The following is a 26,488-nucleotide window of genomic DNA, read 5'->3' as shown; positions in this document are numbered from 1 at the left end:
GTGACTGGTAAAGGGCCCAGCACACAGTAGGTAATGCATAAGGGCCGGTGCCCTTCCCGTCACCTATCCTCTCTCCTCAAGCCCCAGACTCTGTTCCTCCCATCTCGCCCTGTGTCCCCGCCTGATGCCAGGACGCTCTGCCAGCCACTCCTTTCCCCTGCCTGCTGTCGGGCCAGGTGCTCCCTCCTCCTCCCTCTTCCCTCCCCTGGGCCCTGCTCCCTGCCCTCCTGGGCAGCCAGGGCAGCAAGGACGGCACCAAGGGAGTTGCCCCATGGACAGGGCCCCACAGAGACACCACCGAGCCTCGCAGGGTAAGAGGCCCTGCAGCCTCACAGGCAGGTGGAAGGGGTTCCCAGGAGGTGCAGCGGAGGGATGGGAAGGGGCTGGTCGGGACGTGAGAGGGCTGGGGCAAGAGGAGAGAGAAGGAGAGAAAGATGCGTTGGCAGGAGAGGGTAGGCAGGGGAGGGTAGGCCGGTGAGACAGGACAGGTCTTGATGGAGACTGAAGAAGACATGGGAGGAAGGGCTGAGGACCAGGCAGAGGAGAGAGAGGAGGAGGGAGAAGCAGGAAGCACATGGAGGGGAAAGAAAGGGAGACGTGAAGAAGGAAGAGACAGGTGGGCTGGGGGAGGAAAGCAGAGGAGAAGAGTCAGGGAAGCTGGAGGGAGGAAGGGCCAGCATGTGGGCAGGGTCTGGTTTCAAGTGAGAGCGCCCCCTGGGAGGAGGGGCGGACACTGCTCATCTGGCTGGGACCCCAGGCAGCAGTAAGAGGCCGAGCACTCCACCTTCTGTTCATTCAGCGACGGAGGAAGCCTTCCTGCCTCAAAAGATGACAAAGGTCAGGGAAGCAAGCAATAGAACCCTGTCCACTGCCCACGCCCACCCCCAGCACTTTGCTCCCCACTGGCTCAGGGTGGGGGCTGGAGGATGCGGTTTCATTTCTGCAGAAAATGTGGGACACTCGGCCAGGGGCAGCGGGGAGCCGGCGGGGTGTGGAGAGTCAGGCAGTCCTTGGCCCCAGGGAGGGTGTAACTCAGAGACCGCTCAGCGGGATCCCATGGCCACAAGCTCGGTCAGGGGTGAGCCCTGAGGTAAAAAGTGGTGGGGCCACCTGGTGGAGGAAGAACTCCACTGCCCGGACAAGCAAGGGGAGCTCCCCCACCCCAGGCCTGCTGTGAGGTTCAAGGCTAGAGGCTAGAGAGAGGGTGCCACGTCAGGGAGGAAGCTGGGTGGGGCCAGGCAGGATTGGCGGCAGGCGGGAGGGGCCGGATGGAGCCACTCCCTCTCTGCGCAGTCCTCCCCCGACCCTACCCCACCCCAGCTGAGCCCCAGACCTTCAAGTCCATCACTCCCACCCAGTACAGTGGAGGAACTGGCTTGTAGGGGGCATCTCCTGGGCAGAGGGACACTGTGTGAGCCGGGAAGGGAAAGATGCTGAGCATCGGGCAAGTGCTGTGCTTAGTCGCTCGGTGGTGTCCGACTCTTTGCGACCCCATAAACTGCAGCCCGCCAGGCTCCTCTTCCATGAGGATTCTCCAGGCAAGAATACTAGAGTGGGTAGCCGTTCCCTCCTCCAGGGGGTCTTCCCAACCCAGGGATCCAAGCCAGGTCTCCCGCATTGCAGGTCTCCCGGATTCTTTACCATCTGAGTCACCAGGGAAGCCCATTGGGCAAGTAGAAGGGAAAGGTAACAGGAGAGCAGAGTCAGAGGTCAGGGGAAACATAGGGGGCTTAAGGCAGGCCTGCAGCGTTTAGTGAAATGAGAGACTGGCCTTGTGCTCTGTGAGGAGCTGCTGTGTGGATGTACAAAATGCACTAAGGTCTGGCAGAGGGAGCTTCTTCACAGGGACTCCTTTGATAGGTGTTTAATAAAAGTTAACCATATGAATGAATGACATGCTCTTCCCTGCTCCAACCAGGCTCTAGCTAAGGCTTCCCCCACAGCAGCCGCCCCTCTGGAGGTCTGTGCCTCCCTGCCTCCCTCCCACATCAATCCACCTGCGCTCCCTGCAGCCTTCTCTTCACCTGGACCAGCCACACACAGCCTGAGGCGTGCCTTCCTCTGCAGGCTGGGGGGCCAGTGGAGCCAGAGCCTGCAGGAGGCAGTGTGTGTGGTGCGGGTCCCTGTGCTTGCAGCTCTCCCTTCTTCTTCTTCCTTCTAACATCCTCACTACCCTACCCTCAACCCCTATACCTTGAAATTCCCAGGTGCTTGCAGGCACAAACAAGCAACCAAGAGTTTTAACTCTGGCTGCTTGGCTCAGTAGTAAAGAATTCTCCTGACAATGCAGGAGACGTAGGTTTGATCCCTGAGTCAGGAAGGTTCCCCTGGAGGAAGAAATGACAGTGCACTCCAATATTCTTGCCAGGAAAATCCCATGGACAGAGAAGCCTGGCAGGCTACAGTAGTAGGGTTGCAGAGCTGAACACGACTGAGCCTGCTTGTGCAGCCAGCAGAATATTTACTGTGTATCTCTAAGGGGCAGGCACTACAGAACAACAATATGAGCAAGGCAGACATAGTCCCTGCCTCCACAGGGCTTACTGTCTAGCAGGAAAGCTCCCTCTTCGTAGATCATGAACAACCATAGCAGTGAGACAGTGTGATGAGTGCCAGGAAATCAACTGCTGGCGCTGAGTGTGTCTGCACACAGGCAGGAGGGCTTCTCTGGGGGAAAAGACCTGATTGGGAACCTGGGGATGAAAAGTCGTCTAGACTGAGGAGGGGCCGGGAAAGGGCCTTCCAGGCAGAAAGAATAATGCGGGGAAGTCCCAGAGTGGTGAGGAGCCCGGCACATTTCAGGATTTGAAGAGGCTTCACATGACTGTAGGGCAGAGTGAAGAGAGCAGTGCAGCGGAGGTGGTCCCACCTTCTCAGACGCCAGGTTCTTCCAGGAAGGATTGGGGTAGGGATGAGGGCCTGAGCACTGGGGAGGATCTCTTGACCCTCCATGGTCCTCAACTTTTGGCCCTGACCCCCTCTCTTCTCCTTACAGAGCTGCTGGCTGCAAAGAAGACCCACACCTGTGAGTACAGGATTGGGGCAGGAACTGGTGCTGGGGTGTGGAGAGATGGCAAAGAATTCAGCAAGGGCGCCAGGAGGTCCATGTAAAAGCAAGGCAAGTGCCTTGCATGCACAGAGCTGGAGCAACCGGGCAGAGGTGGCCAGGCCTGAAGGGAGATGGAGCTGAAAAACCAGGGAGATGGTGAGACGAGGAGGAGGAGTGATAAAACCTCAAGATTGGGGGGCAAAGGGAGGAGAGAAGGGAGAAGCCTGAAAAGTGCGAGGGAATGTCGCAAACAAGTAAGGAGAGGACAGTGAAAGGGAGCCACAGGAAGGAGAAGGGGCTGCTGGACAGAGGCACGGGTCAGGCAGGGAGATGCTGGGGCAGGGCGGCCTCGGGGCCTCAGGGAGCCTGCACCAGGCTTTGTGGCGGCAGAGTCAGGTTTGCTGTGCATCTCTGTGGTTAACACATCCCAAGGCATGAACAAGCCTGGGGCCAGCCTGTGCAGAACAGGAAAGCCTTCATCTTGGTAGGAAACCCATGGAGAGAAACACTCTGGGTCCTGGGGATATTGAAAGACTGAGGCTGCAACATGTGAGGAAGGGGTTAGAGCTCAGGAAGGACTTACCAATGGATACTAGCAAGGAACACCTTCTCTCAGGAACTCTCAACTCATCAGATCTGTCCTCCTAGTTCATAAGGGAGGCTACACCCCCAGAAAATGCACCCATTGCACCTTGGTCTCAAAGCTCATGTCCCATCAAGGTGCCCTTCCAGCCCCAGGATGCCTTCTCAGAATCCTTGAACTGAGGAGGGCCACTCCCGGGCATGAGAGGCTACCTGCCTTTCCCCATGGCCCTCCCTTGGACTGCCTACGAGTTCCTCCTGAGAGCTCACTGCGGCTCTTTCTGCTGCCGTCATCGCCTAGAGCTCCCTGTTCCAAGCGGAGATCTCAGTGGGCTCAAGCATCACCCTCCTCCCTGAGCTGGTCAGATAGGGGCTGGGGGGCCACCAGGAGGCTACATCCTTCTGAGTGGGGGGTTGCTTGGCTCAGCACAATCCTGATCAGTGCCTCGCCTGCCCCTAGCCACAGGGCCCCACGGAAATGCTGAGCAGGGCCCTGGGAGGAAAGCGGGTCAAGGAGTGACGCGGGCAAGCTGGGGAGGTGGGGGCCAGGGACCATATGTGGGTGGGGGGGAGAAGGGGGACTTTCGGAGCATCTGGAACTGGAAGAGGCTAAACGCCATTCCTACCCTCAACCCCTTACCACAGAAACCTCGACCAGGACCACACCCCCTCATCCCCTCCCAACCCACTGGCCCTGTGCAACCATACCCCCACCCTACCCCCACCCGTGAGGGTCCTCAGGAGGACAGGGCTGACAGCCCCTCCCCCATCCATTGCCAGCTCATGAGCGCCCAAGAAAGGCCAGCGGGCAAAGGCCTGAGCCAGGCGCCGTTAGAGTCCTGGCAAGATCAGAGGCCTCTTAGGAGGTTTGGCCCAGAGAATCCAGGAAAGATGAATGCCTCCCCCAGGCCCAGCAACTCGGAAAAGTGGGCTCTGGAAGTGGAGACAGTCGTAAAAGGGGGCTCCAAGACAACCCCAGGAAGGGAGAAGCCCAAGAGGGACTCCCAGACTGAAACGGACACCTGATTACTAAGGGGTCCTGAAGAGGGAACCCCAAGGCTGAGGTGCCCACAGAGCAGATATGAGGCTGAGAGGACCTCTGAGGTTGATGGACCCCCAAGAAGGAGTCCAAGACCAAGAAACTCTCCAGAGACTCACACAGCAGGAGACCCTCCTAAGCAGACCTGAACCAGAGAAAGCTTCCCATTTCTCAAGTGTAATCTGGGGTCAGACACCCTGCTTTTGAATCCTGACTCTACCACTTTGCTAGCTGTGTGGCCTCAGACAAGTTACTTAACCTCTCTGTGTCTCACTGTCCTCATCTTTGAAGTAGGGATAATGGCACCTACAACTTAAAGTTTTCTGTGAGGATTAGATCACCCATGTAAAGCCTTAAGAACCATTTCTGGCACGTGGTTAAGCATTATTATTAACATCATCTTCATTCCAAGTTCAGCAGTTTTGCTCCTGAGGAAATTTCTGACCGACTAATCCCTCCTACAGATAGTGGCATTTGTCTGTTGGTTATTACCGCTACTTTAATCACTTCTGCCCTAGCCCAGGACATGCACCGTGTGCAGGGAGGGCATGAGCGTGGTGGGCGGTGGGCAGCCTCCCAGACTGCATCTCACTGAGCACGGCTGTTGGCAGTCCATAGGGTCACAGGTGGCCCCAGGCAGACATTCTGTGACTTACCTCTAGAAATAGCCCCGTCCCTGGAGTCACCTGGCAAAGAGGGTCAGGGTCTTGGGGATCCTCAGGGGGAGGGGGAGTAAGGACCTGGCCCCAGCCTCGTGTGAGCTCCATTCCGGCTCCCCAGCCAGAACTACCCTGGCGGGTGGAAACAGCTTTTACGCGTGTGGCTGTCGCCTGTGGTTTTGGAATTTTCCAACGCCCCCTGCGATTGGCTGCCCCGCCCCTCACACTCTGCCCCAGGCCCAGATTGGCCACATGGGGCGCCTGTCATCCTACCCGCTGCACCCCAGGGGTGGTGGGGGGGTGGAGTTGGGGGGGTTGTCACTTGGCCACCTGTGTGGTGCAGATCTTAAACCCCCGGCCCAGAAGCATTGGGGGAGAGCTAGGTGCAGAGCTGCGGACTGAGGCTCTGCCAAGAGGGCCTGGCCCCCAACCCTACTACTGTCAGCTGCGCCCCATCCCTGGACCACCCCGGCTGAGAAGGACAGGGAGCCCAGGAAGCAAAACCCAGGACTCAGTCATGAGAAGTAAGTAAATGGGCCTCCTGGGAGCGGGGAAGCCTGGGGCCCATCATCATTCTCGGGCCTTCTGAAAAGGAGGGAACAGTGTGGGCAAAAGCCGAGTGCTCTTCCCTGTCAGGGTGTGTCCTGGTCAAGGGTAGGATCTGTTGGGTGGAGCAGTCGTGAGTCTTGTTCCTCAAGCGGTTCTCTTAGAGCAGTCGCAGTAAAGGGACTATTGAGGAACTCCTCTGTCATGGGCTCTGACAAGGATCTCCCAGAGTAGGTGAGGTGCCCCGTGCCTTGTTTTACAAAAAGAGACTGAGACCCAGAGGGGCCCAGTGCTTCACCCCTAGATCACACAGCTGTAGTAGGTGGAGGCTGGTAGTTAACAGGCAGCCCAAACTCGCTGTCCTGGCACCCACAGCAGTGTTTCCCTCCACGCCTCCAAACTACCTGTAGGCAGGGTGAGAACAGAGGCCGGAGGAGCCGCTGTGCCCTGAAGCAACAGGTCGGTGAGGGTAAAGAGAGGGCAGCTGGCAGAGGGGGTCAGAACCCCAGCATCCAGGCCTCTGAGCCATCACACTCCGTGCCCACTGCAGGATCATGAGGACCAAGTGGAATCCAGCCAGGGTGCCGTGTGTGTGTGTGTGTGTGTGCGCGCGCGCGCGTGTATGTGTGGTGTGTGTGTATGAGAGAGAGACCCCTCATCCCAGGTTCAGATGCCCGTTTGATGAGTAGGATCAGGCAGCAGAGATGAGAGCAAAAAGCCTTCAACTTTACCGGCTTCCTGGCCCAAAGCCATGGGCCAACAGCTGGTGGGCAGATGTCTGAGGTCCCTGTGCCTTCTAGCAGAGCAGGAGTGGGCAAATCGCCCTCGTGTGGGGAGCCAGAGACCCCCCCAGAGCACAGGGTGAAGAACGAAAAGGGAAGCCCTGGACCCCTGTGGCCTGAGGCATGAGGCACCCCCAGCCTCAACTGGGGGTCTTCCCACAACCCATATTGTATGCTGGAAAAACCCACGGGCTGAGTCTAAATACCAGGTTCTGAGGCCACCTCTGTCCCTGACTAGCCTTGTCCTTAGGCAAGTCATTGCACCCCTGTCTCTTGTTTAAAAAAAAAATAAGTAAGCTGAATTTAAAAACAAAACTAACTTTGGAGAAGCTCCCGTTCTGACCAAGAAGAGAGTGGTGGTCTCCAAGTCAAGCAGCCCCCAGGGCAGTGGAGGAAACTCAGAAGAGCCACAGAGAGGTGGCCAAGAAAGGAAAGAGCTTCACTTCCATGCTTGGGGTGGGGACTCCAGTGCAGGTGTATGAGCTGGGGCCGTCAGGAGGGCTGAGGAGACCGAAACTTCAGTTTCCCTCCTAGCTTCTTCCCAGTAGCAGCAAAGGTTAGCAGGAAAGGTTAGCAAAGGTTAGTCTTCCCAGAAATGGTCTCAAATCAGCCAGTCCACATTGAGAAGCAATGGTTGGATGTGCTTCAGAGCCTGGCAAGAGGGCAGGAGAGTCGGGGCTAAACAGGGGAGATGCTGAACAGAGCAGCTCTACATGACAAACCCACTCCCCACCAAGCTGGTAGGCTGGAGAGGGGTCTCCTCCCATCTGGGGTTGGTGCCACTGGTCCTTCTCCCTTGGACATCTCTGGGTACCTCATAGTCCCTCGTGAATAGCAGCTACCTCCATGTTCTCTGACCTTCTCTGGGGCGGGCAGAGCACTGGGGGCTTGGGACTGTGACCCACACAGCGACCAAGGTCCAGACCCACAAGAAGCAGAAAACAGACCAGTGGCACTTCCCTGGTGGTCCAGTGGCTAGGACTCTGTGATCCCAATGCAGGGGGCCCAGGTTCGATCCCTGGTAGGGGAACTAGATCCCACACGTTGAAAATAAAATATTCTGCATGCTGCAACTAAGACCCAGTGTAGCCAAATAAATTTTAAAAAGAAGAAGAAGAAGAAAGAAACCATACCAAGAAATAAAGAGAGATGCAGAGGCCAAACTCAGATGACAGAAGATCTATGAAACGCATGGGGAGAGAGATGTCTAGATAGAGCTGCAACTGGAGAAATGCCAGGAGAGCCGAAACATTGCGACGTGTAGCCTGAGACAGGGCTGAAGTGCAGGAGATGGAAAGGCACACAGACACAGCGGGTGACGGAGAGAAAAGAAGGCGGGCAGGAGAGGGGGACACTGAGTATGATCAGGTGTAGGAAGGCAGAGCTGGGAGGGAGGGAATTGATAGGAGTTCCAAAAGAGTGATAGGGACTCTGCCATCGTGACCAGCTGCCGAGTAGAGAGGAAACATCCATCAGCCAGAAGAACTCCCCAGCCAGCCAGAGGGAGGAGGGCCCCGTCAGCTCACTCCGGGGCATGGCTGCAGTGGAGCCAATGGACACAAGGCCCTGGCATTAGGCCTGGACGGGGAGGTTGGGAGGGCACGGGCTCTGAGGTTGCATTCTCGTCTTTGTTGTGCCCTGATCTTCCTCAAGTCTGGTCATGATGAGGAGGACCCGTGAACCAGAAAGAAGTTCAAGTCCCAGGGTGCCACAGACCTCACCCAGAGAGCTCAGGGCCATGCAGAGGGCCCCCTCCTTCCTTGAATCGCTGTTGGACCTTTGGCTTTTTCTCTCTGCCCATTTCTAACAGGACTCCCAAACACCTCCAGCTCAGGGCTCTAGAAGGTGGGAGCACCCCAGCCTGTCCCATCACCATGAAACATGGGTATTGGTGTGGCTGCCCCTCCCAGGGGCTCCCTCCCCCTACCCTGCCTCTGTCCCCTGATTCAGACGGGGGACAGGGACTTTCCCATGCTGAGAGCTCTCCTAGAGAGGCAGCCCTGGGGTCTCCTCCAATGACTAGTGCTTTCTGAGATCTAATCTCCACGCCTCCCTGGGACTCCAGGCTCAGAAAGGATGGAGATATCCATCTAGGAGGAGGGATGGCAACAGGGCAGGGGCTCGGGGCCAGAGCCTGGGTCTTTCTGGATGCCCTGGCCTTCCTACAGCCGCAGAGGCCCTCTGGAAAGGAGACTCGGGCCTTGGGAAGGCCACTGGCGGTGCGTCTGGGCTCCTGCTCCTTACTGCTTCCTCCTGGTGATTCATCCCCTCCCCCAATCCCCGGGTTGTTTTCACTCAATTCTTTTGTTTCCCCGCCTTTCTCCTGTCCCAGACTGCGGGGGTGGCGGGGGCACCAGGAGGGGCTTTCAGGTGGCTGGCTGTCTTTCGTAGCTTTTCAAAACCCCAGACTCTCCCTCGCCCACCTGAGTTTTAGCTTCGCTACTTTCTCAGCCCTGGGACCTGGGTGTATCAGCAGAAAATTTTCACCAAGGGTTCGCCAGGTATAGCGGCTTCTGTTCTGGCCCCCACCCTGCCCTCCCCTTCCTGCTCTTTGCGGCGGGGAGCCCACCGCCGTGGTTTCCAGCTTTGCAGAAGCAGCGGGAACTGAGAGCTGAGAAAGGAGGGAGGCTGGTGACGGGCTGGGGTACACAGGGATCCCCTGGCCGGAGGTTTGGTCTCTGTGGGGAGAGGGACTGAGTTGGAGCTGTGGGGTGAGGGCCCCTGAGCTAAGAAAAGAGATACAGTCCTTTCTCACTCACTGGTTTCTGCAAAGAGACCTGCCAGCATGCCTGACCTGAAAGCCAGACCACACGCCAGAGGAGCTGTGGTCCTGCGAGCAGTCCTAAGTCAGGAGCTCGGCTGGGGTGGGCGAACCATGGTTAAAGGCAGGAGGGGGCTGACACCACAGGAGAAGGTATGGGACAGAGGGAATAATGACTCTGTGGATCTTTAGACTAGACATGCGGCCCGGCTTTAGTTCCATGGGTGTCCTCTCTGAATTCTGGTCCTAGCCCACCCCCCTCACTTCGCACTTCTGCTGCAGCTGGTAACCATGCTCCCACCCACAATCTGCCTAGTGCATTTGAGTGTCTCATCCTTCTAGACTGAAAGGCTCAAAGGTTGGGGACACTGGCTCTCAGGTTACAGAGACCTGGGCTTACATACCAGATCTCCCACTTCTGGTGAGGACCAACAAGCTTGTGCAACTGTAGTCAAGCCACTTACTCTCCCCTGGACTCACTTTTCTCATTCTTAAAATGGGGGCGATACAAAGAGTACCTACTTCACGGGGTTATTGTGGTCATTAAACGAAAAATGTATGTAAAGCCTGGCACAGAGTAAGAATTCAGCCAATGCTTATGTCCATCATCCTTGTGTATGCTCAGCTGCTCAGTCATGTCTGACTCTTGGCGACCCCATGAACCGTTGCTCCACTGTCCGTGGAATTTCCCAGGCAAGAATACTGGGGTGGGTAGCCTCCAGGCTTTTCTGTCCATGGGATAAAAAATACTGGAGTGGGTTGCCATTTCCTTCTCTAGGGGAACTTCCTGACCCAGGGATCAAGCCCATGTCTCTTGTGTCTCCTGCATTGGCAGGTGGATTCTTGACCACTCTGCCACCTGGGAAGATGCCACCTGTCATCATCATCCTTAATCAATGTCCTTTGGAGAAAAAGAGACAGAAAGAGGAGAGAGGAAAAGCCTAGCCTTGGGCAGATAGAGCTCCAGGGGAAGATGAGGACCTCAGGGTGCCTCTGTCTGCATCTTTCTCTGCCAGAGCTGGGGTGGTTCTGGGGTTTGAGGGGAAAGATCCCCCTGGGTTGCAGCCCCTCCTTTGCTCCTACCACTTCCTCTCTGTGGCATAGGGCACCTGGACAGGGCCCAGGGCTGGCTTTCTAAGGTGGCACAGGGCCAAGCTCGGGACGCATTCAAGGAGCCCTATCAATGAATCTTGCAGCTGTAAGAAGGGTGAGATTAGAGGAGGCTGGAGGGAGGGGGACAGCCTACTTTGTCTCTACCGTATTTCCCCACATAGGAGGTGCTCAGAGGAGGCTCCCTGGGGATCCGTCAATCCCCAAAGCAGTCCAGAAGAGATTCATTTTCTTTTCCTCGTACTGTGTTGGAATGAAGTTTTAGAAGTCACACCGGTTGGCAGATAAAAGAAGATAAAAGAATGAGCTGGGGAGGAGACCACCAGCCCCACGCTTATGCCCCAGGAAGAGGCAGAAGCAGGAAGAGGGACCACATTCTTGCTACTCAGAAATGTAGGGTGAGGACCAGCAAGCTTGGGCACCAACCAAGATCTTGTTCAAATGCAGAACCTGGGGCCCTCCGACTTCCTGAGTAGGGACCTGTGTCTTAACTAGCTCCCTAGGGGATCTTGTTGGCGACTCAGAGGTCTAGGGCCACGCAGTCACCTGGTGGTTTCAGGAGGTATGTGTGCGTGGGCACGTCGTCTCCCTCCTTGGAATTGAAGGGCCTCCTTTGATGGGCCGGGGAGGGAACCACAGTGAGCTACACAGAGCTTCCTGAAGCAGCAGGCAAGTGGGGACGGAGTGAGGGCTGTTGTGGGAGCCCTGCTGCAGGGGTTGACCTCGAGGCTCCTGACCTCTGCTTAGTTCTAGTTCCTGGCACTGTTAGGCCCTTAGATGGTAAGTTCCTGGCAGGCCAGGCTCCTGGGAAACAGCTTGAGTAATCCTGTGATTACTCAGCTCCCCTCCCCAGTCGGGGTTCCCACCAGCTGCTGCTTCGGGGACAGGGCTCACGGGGGGCGGTCGCAAAGGTGAGGTATTCAAGGTGCTTTTCAGCTCCAGCTCACCCCACCGCCAGCTCTGCCAGTCCTCTTCCCGTCCTCTCCCCGCCCCTCCCCCACGAGCCACTCTCGTGTGCACCGGTGCTTTCTCTTTGAGGTTTCGGGTAGATGGCATGGCCGGGGTGCAGGTGGCAGGGCCAGGAGGGAGGAGTAGGATAAGAGGGCCTGACAGTGCTGACAGGGCCAGGGCTTGGGCACGAGGCCGGGACACAAGTGTGGGTTTTTTCTGTGTTTCCGGGGCTCTCGCTGCATCTCTGCGTCGTCTCCTGGTCCCGAACCTCTTGGTCTCTCTAGCTGAGGGGCTGGAGGGTCTAGCCCGAAACCCCTGACCCGGTGTGCCTGTCTCACTCTGTACCTCTGTCTCGGACTGTGGCTGGGGAGGGTGGGACTACGGTTGGCTGGCCCAGTGGCTGGGGTCCAAACTCTGGTCTCCCCCAAACACGGGTATTTGTGAAGGTGGTCTGTGGCTGGCCACATCGTCCTATGAAAAGGGCAAGGTCTCGGTGACACTGTTGTGAGGTTCCTGGGGCTGGGACCAGCAGTGGGTCAGGCGGTGGGACCGAGAGACGTGTCTGGGTCAGCCGTGTGGCCAGCGCATACACGCACACGGATGTGGCTCTAGGAGAAGGGAAGAGGCAGGGAGGCCTGTGGTTGAGCGCTGGGCTGGAGCCCAAGTTCCTACTGTGGCTTGGCCTAGTCTCCCTCCCGCTTACTTTTTGGGTGACCCACGATGGTTTCTGCCCTCTCCGGGCTTAGGGCCACTGGGGAGTGAGATCCCACAATGCTGGAGGGGAACTGTGTGGGGGAGAGGCAAGAGCTGACTCCACAGGAGACAAGTACTTCTCTTGGGCCTCAAATGCCTTCAGGGTTCTGTTCCCACCGCTGTGCTCAATGGCAGCCAGCACACAGTGTTCACAGCTGCAAGGCACGTTCCTCAGGTGATTCCATGTACCCGCCTGTGCTAACGCCCGTCACCCCCTGCACCGGCAGTGAAGGCTGTGCTTGCCCTGATTTTACTGACAAGGGCAGTGAGACCTAGAGAATCCAGAGGCTAAGATGCGCAGGTGTCCCTGCATCCTCTGCCCCTTTCCCAGGCAGCCAGTCCTCCCCTGTTCTCTCTTCCCTCCATTCATTCCCATCTGCTCTTAATTTACTGGAAAGAATCTGAAAGCTCTCTTGCCATCTGTCCTAGATGATCAGGACAGCCTATTGGGTGGGTGCTGGGCAGGCTAGTGGGACTGCCTGAGAACTCGAGTTAGGAGAGACTCGACTTCTGATGGAGGGATTTCAGACACCCTGTCCCCCATGAGAGGCAGCTGCTTACTCTGACTCAGGTCTAGACTAGCCTGAGGGGATGATGGTTTAAGGGTGACAAACACAATATTTGGGGGAGTAGTGGACAAGCCGTGGTCACCCTCCCCACCTCACATCAGCAGGCCCTACACCACAACCAGAGTCCAGGCCTAGGCCAGAAAAGAGTTCACAGGACTGTGGATTTGCCCTGTAGGTGGGCTGCTGCTTCCTCTGACCCTTGGAATCAGAGATGAGGAGAGGCTGCGGTCCTAGACCACTTTTACGTCCTGCTCCATCCCAGGCAGGGGAAGGCAATGGCAACCCACTCCAGTCCTCTTGCCTGGAAAATCCCAGGGATGGAGGAGCCTGGTAGGCTGCAGTCCATGGGGTTGCAAAGAGTCGGACATGACTGAGCGACTTCCCTTTCACTTCACTTTCATGCATTGGAGAAGGAAACGGCAACCCACTCCAGTATTCTTGCCTGGAGAATCCCAGGGACAGGGGAGCCTGGTGGGCTGCCATCTGTGAGATCACACAGAGTCAGACGTGATTGAAGCAACTTAGCAGCAGCAGCAGCCACCCAAGGCATTCTCCCTCAGAGGGGGAGGCAGCAGGTCAGCAACGGCAGAGGAGAGACGTGCGTGCCCTTAGGAGTGATGAAAACACCTGAAAGGGAACCCATCCCTGCCCAGTCCCTCCAAAGATTGGCTGGTGGAGAGGCCGGCGGCTCATCCCTGAAACTTAGCAGGGAGCTGTGGGCATTGACAAGGATGGGGCAAAGTAGAAATGAACCTGGGGCCCGTAACCAACTACAGCAAAGGCACCAGGGCAGTAGGTTACAATGAGTGGGGGGGGGGGTCCTGGCAGCCAATGGACAAACACTAACACACAAACACGCACAATGCACACTGGCTCAAGCAGCTGTGCCTGTTGGCTCATGAATCACATATACCTTTCATGCACACACACACACACACACACATGTGCACACGAGCACCCCTTCAAACAGGCAACATGCCCACTGATGTGTGTGCCCCTGAAATCACAGACATGGATCAGCAGAATGGAAAGCTATGGGGATCTGGGATATAGACCCAGCTCCTGAGTAAGCTAGCTGTGTGAACCTGTGGATCTGATCTCATCTGGCCTATTCCTTCCTCGGCAAAGGGGAAAAAAAGAGGTCTGAATGATCCGAGGGGCTCCAGTCCCAGCCAGTGTTAACATTCATGATTTGGGCTCACACAGCTGGAGGCAGAGGCCCGCGCACACACACGTAAGCGTCCATGCACAGAGCCACCCTCTGCTCTGGGCCAGGAACCTGGGGGCTCTGTTTGATCCGCTCCCTGGCTCTCAGACATCCAGAAGAGTTGGCTTGCTGACCCCACTTTCCTGGGCTCCATCAGGCTCCTCTCCGCCCTCTCTGGGGCCCACCCTGTGACCCAGTCCTCTTGGCGCCCCAGTCTCTGCACAGCCCCTCCCTGAGCCTTCACAGCCCAGCTGAGGATGGCAGGCAGCTCTACCTGGCCCCCAGGTGCCTCCCGCCTGGTGCACCACATCTTCCCACCAGGCCCCACACTCTGCCCTGGGGGCCAAGCCCCAGCGGGGGGAGGGCAGCTCAAAGGAAGCCCCCTGGGCGGGAAGCAGGTGTTGTGAAGGAGTGAGGACTCCTAGGTCCCCAGGCGGGAGGGAGGCAACTAGAGCTTTTCATCTCGAAGGGCTGAGCAGGTGGCCTCTCTGCAGCTGCTTTCTCTGCCCCCATAGAACTGATACATCCCCAGCCGCTCCGCAAAACTAAAACAGCCTCCACAGATCCTTTGCTGAGTGGCGTTTGGCAGTCACTCCTTCTTCCATCTTATTGTTCTTGTTCAGTCACTAAGTCCTGTCCCACTCTTTGCGACCCCATGGACTGTATGTAGCCCGCCAGGCTCCTCTGTCCATGGGATTCTCCAGGTAAGAATACCGGAGTGGGTTGCCATTTTCATCTCCAGGGGATCTTCCCGACCCAGGGATTGAACCCATGTCTCCTGCTTGGCAGGTGGGTTCTCTACCACTGAGCCACAAGGGAAGCCCCATCTTCCGTCTTACAAGAGAGAGAAAGCAAGATGAACTGGGATAGGGCAGCAGAGGACACACCACATCCCTATATCCACCTCCCAGGTGCTGGGGTAGGATGCTCTGAAGGCTCCCAGGCTGACCTCTGCTCTTTCCTTCTTCCAGCACAAATTGAAGTGATTCCTTGCAAAATCTGTGGGGACAAGTCATCTGGGATCCACTACGGGGTTATCACCTGTGAGGGGTGCAAGGTGAGTGCTCGCTCATACACAGTCTCTTCAGAGGGTAGGAGAGGGGGCTCGGCGGCCTTCGTACTGCCTGTAGGGCTGGTCTCCTGAGACAGCTAGGTAGCTGCCCGGTGGCGCCTTGCCTGGAGAGCCCTGTGCACTGGAGGGCCTTGTCTTCAACTAGGGAAGCGACTGTGGGACAGATTATAACGGAGGAGAGAAAGCTGAGGGGTCCTGCGATCTGGAGGCCCTCAGACTGACCTAGGCCTGGCCAGGATCAGCAGCCACGGTCTTCCCCTGCCTTCCCCAGGGCTTCTTCCGCCGGAGCCAGCAGTGCAATGTGGCCTACTCCTGCACCCGCCAGCAGAACTGCCCCATTGACCGCACAAGCCGCAACCGATGCCAGCACTGCCGCCTGCAGAAATGCCTGGCCCTGGGCATGTCCCGAGATGGTGAGGCCGAGTGGGCAGCCCCCCGGGGCTTCAGTTGCCAGAGCAGCGGCCTGACCAGCGGCACCAGACAGGGGTTAAACAGCCTCCCGGGTCTCCGCCCTCCATCCTTCCCTCTGGCGGGCCCTGGTCTCTTCCACGGTCCAACGTGGGGGTGGGCAGGCTGCCCTCGTCAAAGGTCTTCACAGTCCCCAGCCTCAGGCTCTGCAACAACAACCCTTATTTCCTCAAACTCCTAGACCCTCTTCCCCTTCCTCGGGAGGGACTCTACTCACCCAACTCCCCTCCAGCCCAGATCCCATCCCCATCCACAGTCCACATCTTTCCCCAGGCGCCCCATTGCGCCAACTCCCCGTACCCCTATCCCCAGCTTGGGACAAAGGGCTGTGACCATGAATGGGACCAGAGTCACCCTGAGAACAGCCCGGAAGGCTGAGGTTGGTGAGGGCAGCTGTTCCTGGTGCCTTTCTCCATCTTTCTCAGCCACTGCCTCCTTGCAGCCCCCAAACTGCTCCCCCCTCCAACACCACAGAAGGAGCCCAGGGTGGGGCTGGGGGAGGCATGAGGTGATGGGGAGCCAGAAGGAGCCTGTCAGCACTTTTCAGCGCCCAAAATAACAAAGTGAAAGGAAACACGCAGGGTTGCAAAGGGGCAGGCGGGGTGAGGGGCTGTGCCCCCACACCTGGGAGGGGTGGTGGGGTGAGTGAAAAGGCAGGAAAGAGAGAGCAGAAGAGGATGTTCAGAAACAAGCCGCGGAGCCTGGGTTGGGCTGTGGTGAGTATCTAGGTCACCAGGGAGCCTGCAGGCCTGACCACAGGGAGACCTGTGTTCTCGGCTCTCCTCTTCCTCCGACCCTCCTAGATGGGCGAGGTGACCCTGATACAGCTTGAGGCTCCCTCCTCAGCCATCTCCAGCCCCATAGCCGGAGGCCAGGCTCCTTGGCCCAGACTCATTGCTCAAATTCTGCCACTTAGTCGAAGCTGGTTTCAAGCAGGGAGAATTTGCTCAGAAGACTGATACGTCTGCTGATACATCTGGGCTGGACAGAGCCCAGAGGCAGACATGAGTTGGGGGGAGTGGGTCTTGAACAGAAATGCCTGGAAGGCAGGCTCTCCGGCCAGACTGGAGAAGCTCTGCTCGGAGTGAGCTCTTCAAGGAGCAGTGAGTTAATCCTGCAATGATCACAATGCCTACTGACTCTGCCCTGTACCATATCCTCCCGCCTCCAAAACTCCTGATCCCCCAACCTCTTTCAGCTGTCAAGTTTGGCCGCATGTCCAAGAAGCAAAGGGACAGCCTGCATGCAGAGGTGCAGAAACAGCTGCAGCAGCGGCAACAGCAGCAACGGGAACAAGCAGCCAAGACCCATCCCGTGGGAGCCCAAGGAGCAGACCCCCTCGCCTGCACCTTGGGGCTGCCAGATGGGCAGCTACCCCTGGGTTCCTCGCCTGACCTACCAGAGGCCTCAGCCTGTCCCCCCAGTCTCCTGAGAGCTCCAGGCTGCGGGCCCTCCTACTCCAACAGCCTGGCCAAGGCCGGGCTCAACGGGGCCTCGTACCACCTGGAATACAGCCCTGAGCGGGGCAAGGCTGAGGGCAGAGAGAACTTCTATGGCACAGGCAGCCAACTGGCCCCAGACAGGTGTGGACTTCACTTTGAGGACCCCAGGCGTCCCGGGCTTGGGGAGCCAGGACGGGGCCTGGACAGCTACTTCACCCCCAGTTTCCGCAACACCCCAGAGGTGCCTTATGCTTCCCTGATGGGGACTGGTAAGCAGCTGGGGAGGCGAAGAGCATAGAAAGATGAGGGAGGAGCTTCCAAGAAAGGGGCCCTGTGGGACTTCCCTGGTGATCCAGTGGTTAAGAGTCCACGTTTCCACTGCAGGGACATGGGTTCTATCCCTGGTCAGGGAACTAAGATCCCACATACTGTGCAGTGCGGCAAAAAAATGGGGTGGGGGCCCTAGTCAGCATCCCATGTAAACCAAGCATATACAAGGGTCTGGGGGGAGGCAGAGCAGGGCCAGGCCAGGCAGAGGAGCACCCTTGGTATGCGAAAGGTAGGAGCTGGCTGAGATGCAACCTCTGCCTTCCTCCCCTGGCCCCAGAGCACCTGGTGCAGGACGTTTGCAAGTCCTACCGGGAGACGTGTCAGCTGCGGCTGGAGGACCTGCTCCGTCAGCGCTCCAACATCTTCTCGCGAGAGGAGGTGGCTGGCTACCAGAGGAAGGTGAGGCCAGGACACCGTGCCGGGGAGGAAGAACCCCCGCTGCTACCCAGGGAGTCCTGCACACATGAGTGGGCTGGGGCGAGGCAGGGTGTCACAGAGAGACAGTGTGTACCCGCTTTTAAGTATGCACCCTAGCAGATGGGTGAGCGCTTCTCCTTAGCTCCTGCCTATGGTTGTTTTACCTGGTCTTCATCAGTAAAGAATTTGCCTGCAATGTGGGAGACCTGGGTTCGATCCCTGGGTCAGAAAGATCCCCTGGAGAAGGCAATGGCAACCTACTCCAGTATTTTTGACCCCCATGGACAGAAGAGCCTGGAGGGCTGTAGTCCATGGGGTCGCAAAGAGTCAAACACCACTGAGTGACACACACACACACACACACACACACACCCTATGTCCTTCACCACCCCGACCTAGAAGTACAGACCTCAGCATACTCTCCTTCCTCCTCCTCTGTCAACAATAGTCAGACTCCTCATTAGCATCTGTTTCAACACTCTTTCTCTGCCAGGCACTGTGCTGAACACTTTGCATAAATTATCCTTGACCCTTACAACAGCCACCCTATGAGCCTGCCATTCCTGTTTTTAATGGACTGAGAAAATGAGCACAGAGGCGTTCATAGACATACTCCACGTCACAAGGTAGTGGAGCCAAAGGCAAATGTAGATCCATTGGGCCCCAAAGTGCACTGTGCTAAGAATAGGCTAAAAACACAAGTGCTGAGAATGTGGGGGGTACTTGCAGCTTTGTCTGGGCTCCCGGGGCCTCAGTGGGGTCCTGGGGGTCCTAAAAGACAGCCCCAGCGGGATCGCCCTCCTCCTCTGCAGTCGATGTGGGAGATGTGGGGCCGCTGTGCCCACCGACTCACTGAGGCCATTCAGTATGTGGTGGAGTTCGCCAAGAGGCTCCCGGGCTTTATGGAGCTCTGCCAGAACGACCAGATCGTGCTACTCAAAGCAGGTGCCCAGGGAGAGCAGGCGGGCCGCGGGGTAGTGGGGCCCAGTGTGGAACAGGCGGGGCTGCGTGGAGGGAGGTGCCTTAAGGGCCCCAGGACACTGAAGGGGGCTAGAGACAGATTCCTGGCTCTGTGTGACAATGCGCCTGCATTTCTCCTCACGCCCCAGGAGCCATGGAAGTGGTGCTGGTCAGGATGTGCCGGGCCTACAACGCTGACAACGACACAGTGTATTTTGAAGGCAAATACGGTGGCGTGGAGCTGTTCCGAGCCTTGGGTGAGGGGCAGGGGGAAATGAGCAAGAGGAGTCCGATGCCAACCCCATCCGAGGCTTCCAGACCCAGGGCGCCCTCTTTTCAGGACAGATTGCCCGCTCTGCTCCAGACACCAAGGGGGCGGGTGTCCTCGGGCACCGTGGCCCTCAGCCGCCTTGCTCACTGTTTCGTTTCCACCCTCCCAGGCTGCAGTGAACTCATCAGCTCCATCTTTGACTTCTCCCGCTCCCTGAGTGCCCTGTGCCTTTCAGAGGACGAGATCGCCCTCTACACAGCCCTCGTCCTCATCAATGCCAGTGAGTGTCGCTGGGCTCAGGCACAGGACAGGCAGGCGGTAGGGGCACGCGAGGTACTGAAGAGTTTGGGCCTTGTGCGCTGTGCTCAGCCTTCGCAGGGGGCGCTAGTGCAAAAGAACCCGCCCACCCGCCAGTGCAGGAGACAGAAGACAAGTGGGTTTCCATCCCTGGGTCGGGAAGATCCCCTGGAGGAGGAAATAGCAACCCACAGGCAGGCGGCGGGGGCATGCCGGATACTGAAGGGTGTGGACCTTGGCTGTGGTTAAATCTGGGAAGGTGCTTTATAAAGCAGAATAAGCCCACCCAATGTTGCTGTAAAATAAGATGAGTCAAAATAAAGATCCAGAGGAGCCTGAGAGAGGGAAGAGAGAAGCGCAGGTGGGGCTGGAGGAGCGGGGAGACACGAGGAAGAGAGGAAGTGAGCCGCTGCCCTGAGAGCAGTTAGGCCACATGTGAGTCCCTGCCAGGGACTGAACTGTGGCTCCACACTGAAATCAGCTGCGGAGCTTTAAAAAATGAGTGCTGTGACTCTGACATCGTGGATCTCAGGTGCAGCCGGAACACCAGAATTTTTCACAGCCTCTCGTAGGTTATTGTAATGTGCCACTAAGCTTGAGAATCGCTGCTCTGTGTGAACTCATTTTAAGACAACACGCCATTGGGAATTCCCTGGCGGCCCAGTGGTTAGGACTCCATGCTTTCACTGCTGAGGGTGCGGGTTCAGCCCCTGGTGGGCAAACTAAGATCCCACAAGTCCTAGGACAGAGCCAAAAATAAAAACAAAAGGCTACCTGCCATCAGGGCAGGACTCTGGATGTCCACTCCACAGAATGGAGTGGGCTGGGTGAGCCAGCTAAATGCTAAGGATTCCGAGAACGCGGGGAAGTGGGTTGTGCTACTAACCTGAGTTTGTAGACCACGTTACCAGTCCACTGGCTCTGCCAATGAGTAGAGACTGAAACATGCCCCTTGAACTGCAAATAAAGACTGAAAAGATGACTTCTGGTTATTTTATGGAGTCAGGACAAAAGGTGGTTTGTCTCTTGAAGTCAGCCACAGACTGCTGCAGAAGCCCCGGTGCTGACCTAGTTGGCTACACAAGGCCCGTCTCCTCTCTGGGGCCGTCTTTGCCAAGTCGGGGTGAAGGGGGAGATCTTTTCTTCCCCAGAGCAGAGTTTTAGTGGAGAGTGCTGAATGAGCTATGTGCAATATCAGGTACCAGGGAGAAGGCAGCCTGGAACTGGAAGATCAGAATGTCTCATCTCTTTCATCTCTCCCCAGTTTTCCTTATCGAGAGCTACCCAAGGCCCCACAGCTTACCAACTCCAAAGCAACACACCTCCACACCCCCTACACTGTCTCTCACTCAGCTAAGCAGATCTCTGTTCAGCACAAATGTCCAGAATGACACACCCTTTGGGGGAAGTTAATGTCCATGTTCTTTCTTGTTTTTACTGTGGTCCCATCCCCTCCTTCAGACCGGCCAGGGCTCCAAGAGAAAAGGAAAGTAGAACAGCTGCAGTGCAATCTGGAGCTGGCCTTTCATCACCATCTCTGCAAGACTCATCGCCAAGGCATCCTGGCAAAGGTAGGAGCAGTCCCTGGGACAGAGGAGGACAGGCCCGGCGCCAGATCTGTGACCTCAGGGTTTGCAAGGACCAGGGTCTGAGGGTCCAGAGGAGGAAGTGCCTGAGAGCTAAGTTGTACGAGAGAGCTTGCAACAGCACAGGACACGGGGACTGAGCAGTCACTTCTGTGTGGGTACAGATGAAAAGTTAGGGGGCCTGAAATTGGGAGGGACCTCCAGGGAACAATTCAGTTTAATAGAGCCACCGCTTACCAGCACCTGCTTGTACTGTGAGTGGAAAGATACAGAGATGCCATCCTTACCCCCACCAAGAGTTTTAACCTGCTGTGAGGAAGAGATTTGTATACCAATGACTCTAACACAGAATAGGATGTGATACGGGATAAAATAATAATGTGATTAACAACGTGCTTTCCCAGATATACTCACCTTTGTGACAACTCAGTCAGTAAGAGAGACGTTAAAAGCCCCCTATAGTGATAAGCAGACCTAAATGACTTGTTCAAGTGTACACAATCGTGGGTGATAAATGCAAGTCCCGCGGCTCTTTCTACTACATCTCTGTGCCCCTGATGTATTACTACAATAAGAAATATTGGGGAAATGTGACGGCATGGAATAGGGGTTAAAAATAACCTGAGGGCAAAAGGAGAGGATCATAAATGCTTCCGAGTGAAGGTGGCATTTAAACTAGGCCATGAAATATTTATTTTAACAGGCATTGAGGGGTGGGGTAGGCACTCCAGGCTTAGGGAACAATATGAGCAAAAATAAGGAGGCAAGATAATGTGTATATGGAGAATAGTTCATGGAACATTTTGACTACACGTAAGATCGGAAGCTGGGATAGATTGATGGGGGCAGGAAAGTAGCAGAAGACAACCTTAAAAATCAGGTCAGGGAGCAAATCAGAGAGGACTTTCAATGCCACGTTAAAGAATTAAGACTTTATTTCCAGGCAATGGATAGCACCAAAGGCTAGAGGAATGATATCATCAGAGCTATTTTTTAGGCAATTTAATTTGGAACCAATGTTAGGGGACCATTTACGGAATGGTTCAAGCAAGGGACCCTTGCTGTGTGCCAGGCACTGTGCTGGGTGCTGAGAATACAGAAATGACTTAAATGACAGTCTCTGCCCTCCATAAACCTCAAGTCTGGTAGAAGAGTTCAGGAGGAGAACCTGGGCGGGCAGTTGGAAAGCCGATCTGGTGGAGTCCCCCTCGGAATGCGACACCTCCCCACCGCCACCCTCGTGCTGTCAGTGCTTATGTGGGCCACTGGGGAGGCCGCCGACCCGCTCCACCATGTCTGTCCTTCTGCAGCCACACAGCACTCCTCAGCTCCCGCACCTGCCGTCATACTGAGAGTCAGATCCACAGTCTGTGTCGTGGCCCACCGGCCTCATGACATGACCCCCGACTTCTTTGCTCACCTCCTCTCCTTGCACTGCCCTCTCAGTCACCCACCCCAGCAGCACTGACCTCCTTGCTATTCCTTGAACACATCAAGTTGCTTCTCAGGGCTTTTGCACCTGCTGTTCCCAGTGCCTGGATGCTTCCTCCCCTAGTTTTCCAAACAACCTGCTCCATCCCTTTATTCTGGAGAGGTTTTCTCAGACCCCCCCATCCAAAAAGCTTTCTACCCATCAGTCTGCTTTATTGTTTTTTTGAAGAAGTTTTCTAATATTTATTTTCTGGCTCCCTCACTAGAATATACGTTTAATAAAGGTAGAGATTTTATTTCACCGATGTATCACCACAGCCCATCACAGTGCCTAGCCAAAAGGTTCTCAACACAAATAATGAGAGTGAATGAAACAATGAATGAATGAGGCTGTTGCAACAGCCCAAACAAATGCAAAATAAAGCAGGAGGAATGCATTCAAGAGGTATCAAGGGACCCCACGCTGCCTGCTCTTCCCTGGCCGTCCCTTTCCTAGATAACTAACCTGGGGAGAAAGGGATGGTGGCTGGTGAGAGGTGCTTTTAAGCCTCACTTGGCGATACAGGAAACTGCACAAGATAAATGGTTTTCTCAGTCTTTCTCCGGTGAGGTCTCTCTGCCTCTGTCTCCTCATGGATCTCTGGGCCTTTTGCATTCCCCTCCACTGGCTGAGTGCTGGCAATGCTGGCTTACTTTTTGCAGTGTTGGGTATCTGTTTTGAAATTGCTTAGTCCAAAGAAACAGTTACTGAGCATTCGCCGTGTGCAAGCAGTACGATAGGTACAGAGGATACAGAGCGTGGGGGAGGGGCGGGAGGGAGAGAGGCTCGAGGAGCTTAAATCTAGGCTGGAGAGAGGGACAAACTGGATCATTTTCCTAAAGTGGGATTTAAGTGCTACACAGAGGGAAGCCCAAAGGAAGGGACCTTTAATCCAGGGAAATAGTCCTAGAGGAGGTAACACTGGAGGTGAGTAAGAATTAGCCAAGCACAGAAGAATTGAAAAGGCATTCCAGGTAAGGGGAACAGCATCAACAAAGGCAAACAGGCACCTAACAGTACGTAAGAGAGTCACGGACTTGCACTATTACAAAAGCACAGGGACTTCCCTGGTGGTCCAGCGATTAAGACTTCAAGCTTCCAGTGCAGAGGGCATGGGTTCGATCCCTGGTCAGCGAATTAAGATCCCACATGCCACATGGTGCGGCAAAAAGATTTTTTTTTAAAAGCATGAGAGAGTGAGAGAGTCCTGAACAGGGCTCATTTCAGGAGGAGCAGGAACACTGTTTGGGGCTTCAGCCAGAAAGCGTGCTCCTGTCCCACGGCAGCTCTCACGCACCTCCAGTTCCTTGAATACAGACCTACCCCTACCAATGGGATCTGGCTGACCCAGGAGAGCTGAGTGTGCAGGGCAAGAGCACAGAGGGTCGTCCCAGCCCAGGAAGGACGGGAGGACGGCTCTGACCTGGAGACAGAGCTGCAGTACTTACCCTCCTTCCCCATGAACCCACCTCCAGCTGCCACCCAAGGGGAAGCTGCGGAGCCTGTGTAGCCAACACGTGGAAAAGCTGCAAACCTTCCAGCATCTCCACCCTATCGTGGTCCAAGCTGCTTTCCCTCCACTCTACAAGGAACTCTTCAGCACTGAAATCGAGTCACCCGAGGGACTGTCCAAGTGACCTGGAGGAGGGACTCCGTTCCCTTTCCTAAAGCCTGCTGGCTCACCTTTCCCTCCGTCTTTTCCTTTCCTGTGGCCCCTGGAGGGTGGTCTCTGACTGTTTGGGGGGATGGGTGAACAAACGCTGAGACTGGGTTTCAGCCCACCGGCCTGCCTGGCAGCAGGCCAAGAACCAGAGGGTCGGGATGGAGGGACTCCATCCCCAGCCTCAGCTTTGTCCAGGCTTCTTTCCCATGCCCTGTCACCCCCAGCTTCTGGGAGGCCTGGGGTGGAATACAAGGACCTCTCGGAGGACCTAGGTATCCTCAGGACAATAAGGGGTTCCAGGATACCCTGGATGAATGGAACTCAACTCTGGACTCAGAAGCCAAGAATAAGACTTTGAAATACCTCATTGCATTTCCCTGGGGGCTTTGGCTGGGGCGGTGCAACAAGCTTGGAGACTGGTGGCCGGAGCCCAGAAGGACTTGTATATAATGATGAATCTGCATCATTAGGTTTTCTGCTTTCCCCCTTCCTCCCAGCTCAGCAAGGAAATGGTTGGGCAATCTGGGGTCTTAAAAAAAACCCAAAAAACTGAATATGTGAAGGGTAAGGATGGGATGGGAGTAAGGGAGGGGCTGGGGATGATAATTTTATGGGATTTGCATATAGGGATGGGGTATGATGAAGACCGAGAACATCACAGACAGACACACAGACAGAACGCAGACTTCTTATGGGCACTTTAAAAACAGACTTTAGGGGTTACCCAAATCTGTCAGATACACACATCCACAGACAGGTGAAACATACTCACACACTCAGCCTGCAGTCACATGGCTCTATAGACACATTTAATCTGACACAATCTGTCTTCCTTGAGGTCACAGCTCAGAGGAACTTAGCGGCCCCAAGGAAGAGTCCCAATCCTGAGGGATCCCAGAACATTTCACCTGGGACCCTAGTTCACCAGTCTTAGGCCAGGGGTGGCCCAAACTCTATGGCAGCGCCAGCTGACTTCAGTTGCAAGAAATCCTAAAAGAAGAGATAGCTGGACACTGATCTGTCACAGGGCCAAGGACAGACCCTGGTCCCCACCCTGCAGCCCTGCTCTTGTTATAAGAAAGGAAGCAGATGCAATTCTAGCACTCTCTACATGGATACCGCTGGGTCCAGCAAGGTGGAGAAGACCATGATCTTGCCCAAGAACTTCTCTTGGTTTTATAAATAGCTGTGTGCCCTCCTTGGAGGGAAACAGCAGGTGGTCAGGAGGTTTGTTTTTTTTTTTTTTTTCTTTTTTTTCCTCTCAGGGGAGTATAAGCATAAACTCCAACTTGTGCCATTCTTTATAAAATGATTTCAAAAGCAAGAGGTGTGTGTGTCAGGTGGGAGGAGCCTTAATGAAGGTTATCCTAGTGAGGCTCTGAAATCTCATTTCTGCGTGATGACCCAGGTTCCTAGCCCAGGCAGCCATCAACACTGTGTCTACCCTGAGCCGTCCTCCATAGAGGTGAGGGAGCTGACTATCAGGAATGCCGCCCCCCACCACTGAAGCAATCTCAGACTAAGCACCACAGCGGGTGTTCTGGACTGAGAACTTTCCCCACAAATGATACCCACAGGGGACATTTAGAATGAGAAGTGGTACAGAATTGCCCGGCATCGGGAGACTGAAAGACAACCCTATGGAGAGGGCCTGGCCAGCCCCAGAGCTCCCCGGGGGGAGTCAGGATGTCCGAGAGACTCTGTGGAGCTGCCAACCCTCCCACCCCTGGGGCTCCAAGCCTCCCCCTGTGCTCCCTCCCCACCACTGCCAGCCTGTAGTGGCAACTGCTGCAGCCCTCCCTGGTTGCTTTATTTATTTATTTTGCACCAACAGGGTTGCTGCAGACTCATTCTCGCCCGGTTTAAAAGAGAGAGAGGAAAAAAAAAAGGAGAAATGCTTTCTGGCTCTTCTCTCTACCTCGGTCTTGGCAGCAGGCGGCCGCAGCAGCAATAGCAGCAGCGGCCCGGCAGGCGGGCAGGCGGGGAGTGAGGCACACGGGGAGGAAAGGGCCGAGGGGCAGCTTGAATGGGACGGGCCCCCAGCCCCGGACAGATGCGGTGCCCAACTTGATGCCGCCCTCTGGCTTCTCCGGTAAGTGCCCCCATCTCCTGTCCTGGAGCTGCAGCTGCCCTTCTCCATAACATGCTCAGAGACAAGGCCAAACCCATGGGGGCTAGACGGTTTGTGCCCACTATGCCCCCAGCCCACCATTGATCTTGGCCCCTTAGGACTTTGATGGGAAAAGTAAGATGTCCCAGGTGCCCCTGGGCAAAAGGACTCCAAGATCTCCCTCTATTTCCTGGGTGCTCTCTACTTCTGGGAAGGATTATTTTGCAATCAGTGTGGATATTCCAGAGATCTTTCCTCCAGGAGCCCCCTCCCCGTGTAGTTCCCCACGCTTCACTCAGGTCTGCTTTAAAGAAGCTGTCCAGTATCAAATGTGTCCCTGGACTGGCACACAGAGACAAGAAGAAGAAAGAACCTCCTTGAGGGTGATGCCCC

At 55.8% G+C, this 26,488-nt stretch overlaps 1 protein-coding gene across 5 annotated transcripts; it reads left to right on the top strand.

Annotated features, from left to right (window-relative positions):
* On the top strand, window positions 1-25,738 carry RORC (RAR related orphan receptor C). 5 transcript variants are annotated; one of them, XM_088835763.1, is made up of 12 exons: window positions 1-311; window positions 800-837; window positions 2,996-3,025; window positions 14,980-15,065; window positions 15,352-15,493; window positions 16,747-17,259; window positions 17,598-17,719; window positions 18,550-18,682; window positions 18,847-18,954; window positions 19,138-19,248; window positions 20,727-20,836; window positions 23,798-25,738. In XM_088835763.1, exons 1-12 carry the CDS (start codon window positions 34-36, stop codon window positions 23,957-23,959), a joined length of 1,833 nt encoding a protein of 610 aa, XP_088691889.1. In that variant the 5' UTR covers window positions 1-33; the 3' UTR covers window positions 23,960-25,738. The 5 variants fall into 5 exon arrangements, with proteins under 5 accessions (XP_088691889.1, XP_055258277.2, XP_055258279.2 ...); XM_088835762.1 differs by lacking the exon at window positions 1-311 and adding an exon at window positions 5,673-5,853 and having other exon boundaries at window positions 409-837; XM_055402300.2 differs by lacking the exon at window positions 1-311 and adding an exon at window positions 5,673-5,853 and having other exon boundaries at window positions 409-837; window positions 2,996-3,205.
* Window positions 25,739-26,488: the final 750 nt, after the last annotated feature.

Source organism: Moschus berezovskii, chromosome 4, assembly GCF_049115385.1.
Source record: "Moschus berezovskii isolate FMDL1 chromosome 4, NW_MosBer_1.0, whole genome shotgun sequence".
NCBI classification, from domain to species: Eukaryota; Metazoa; Chordata; class Mammalia; order Artiodactyla; family Moschidae; genus Moschus; species Moschus berezovskii.
The sequence above is the reverse complement of the archived record's forward strand: the minus strand, read 5'-3'. Positions and strand labels throughout refer to the sequence as shown.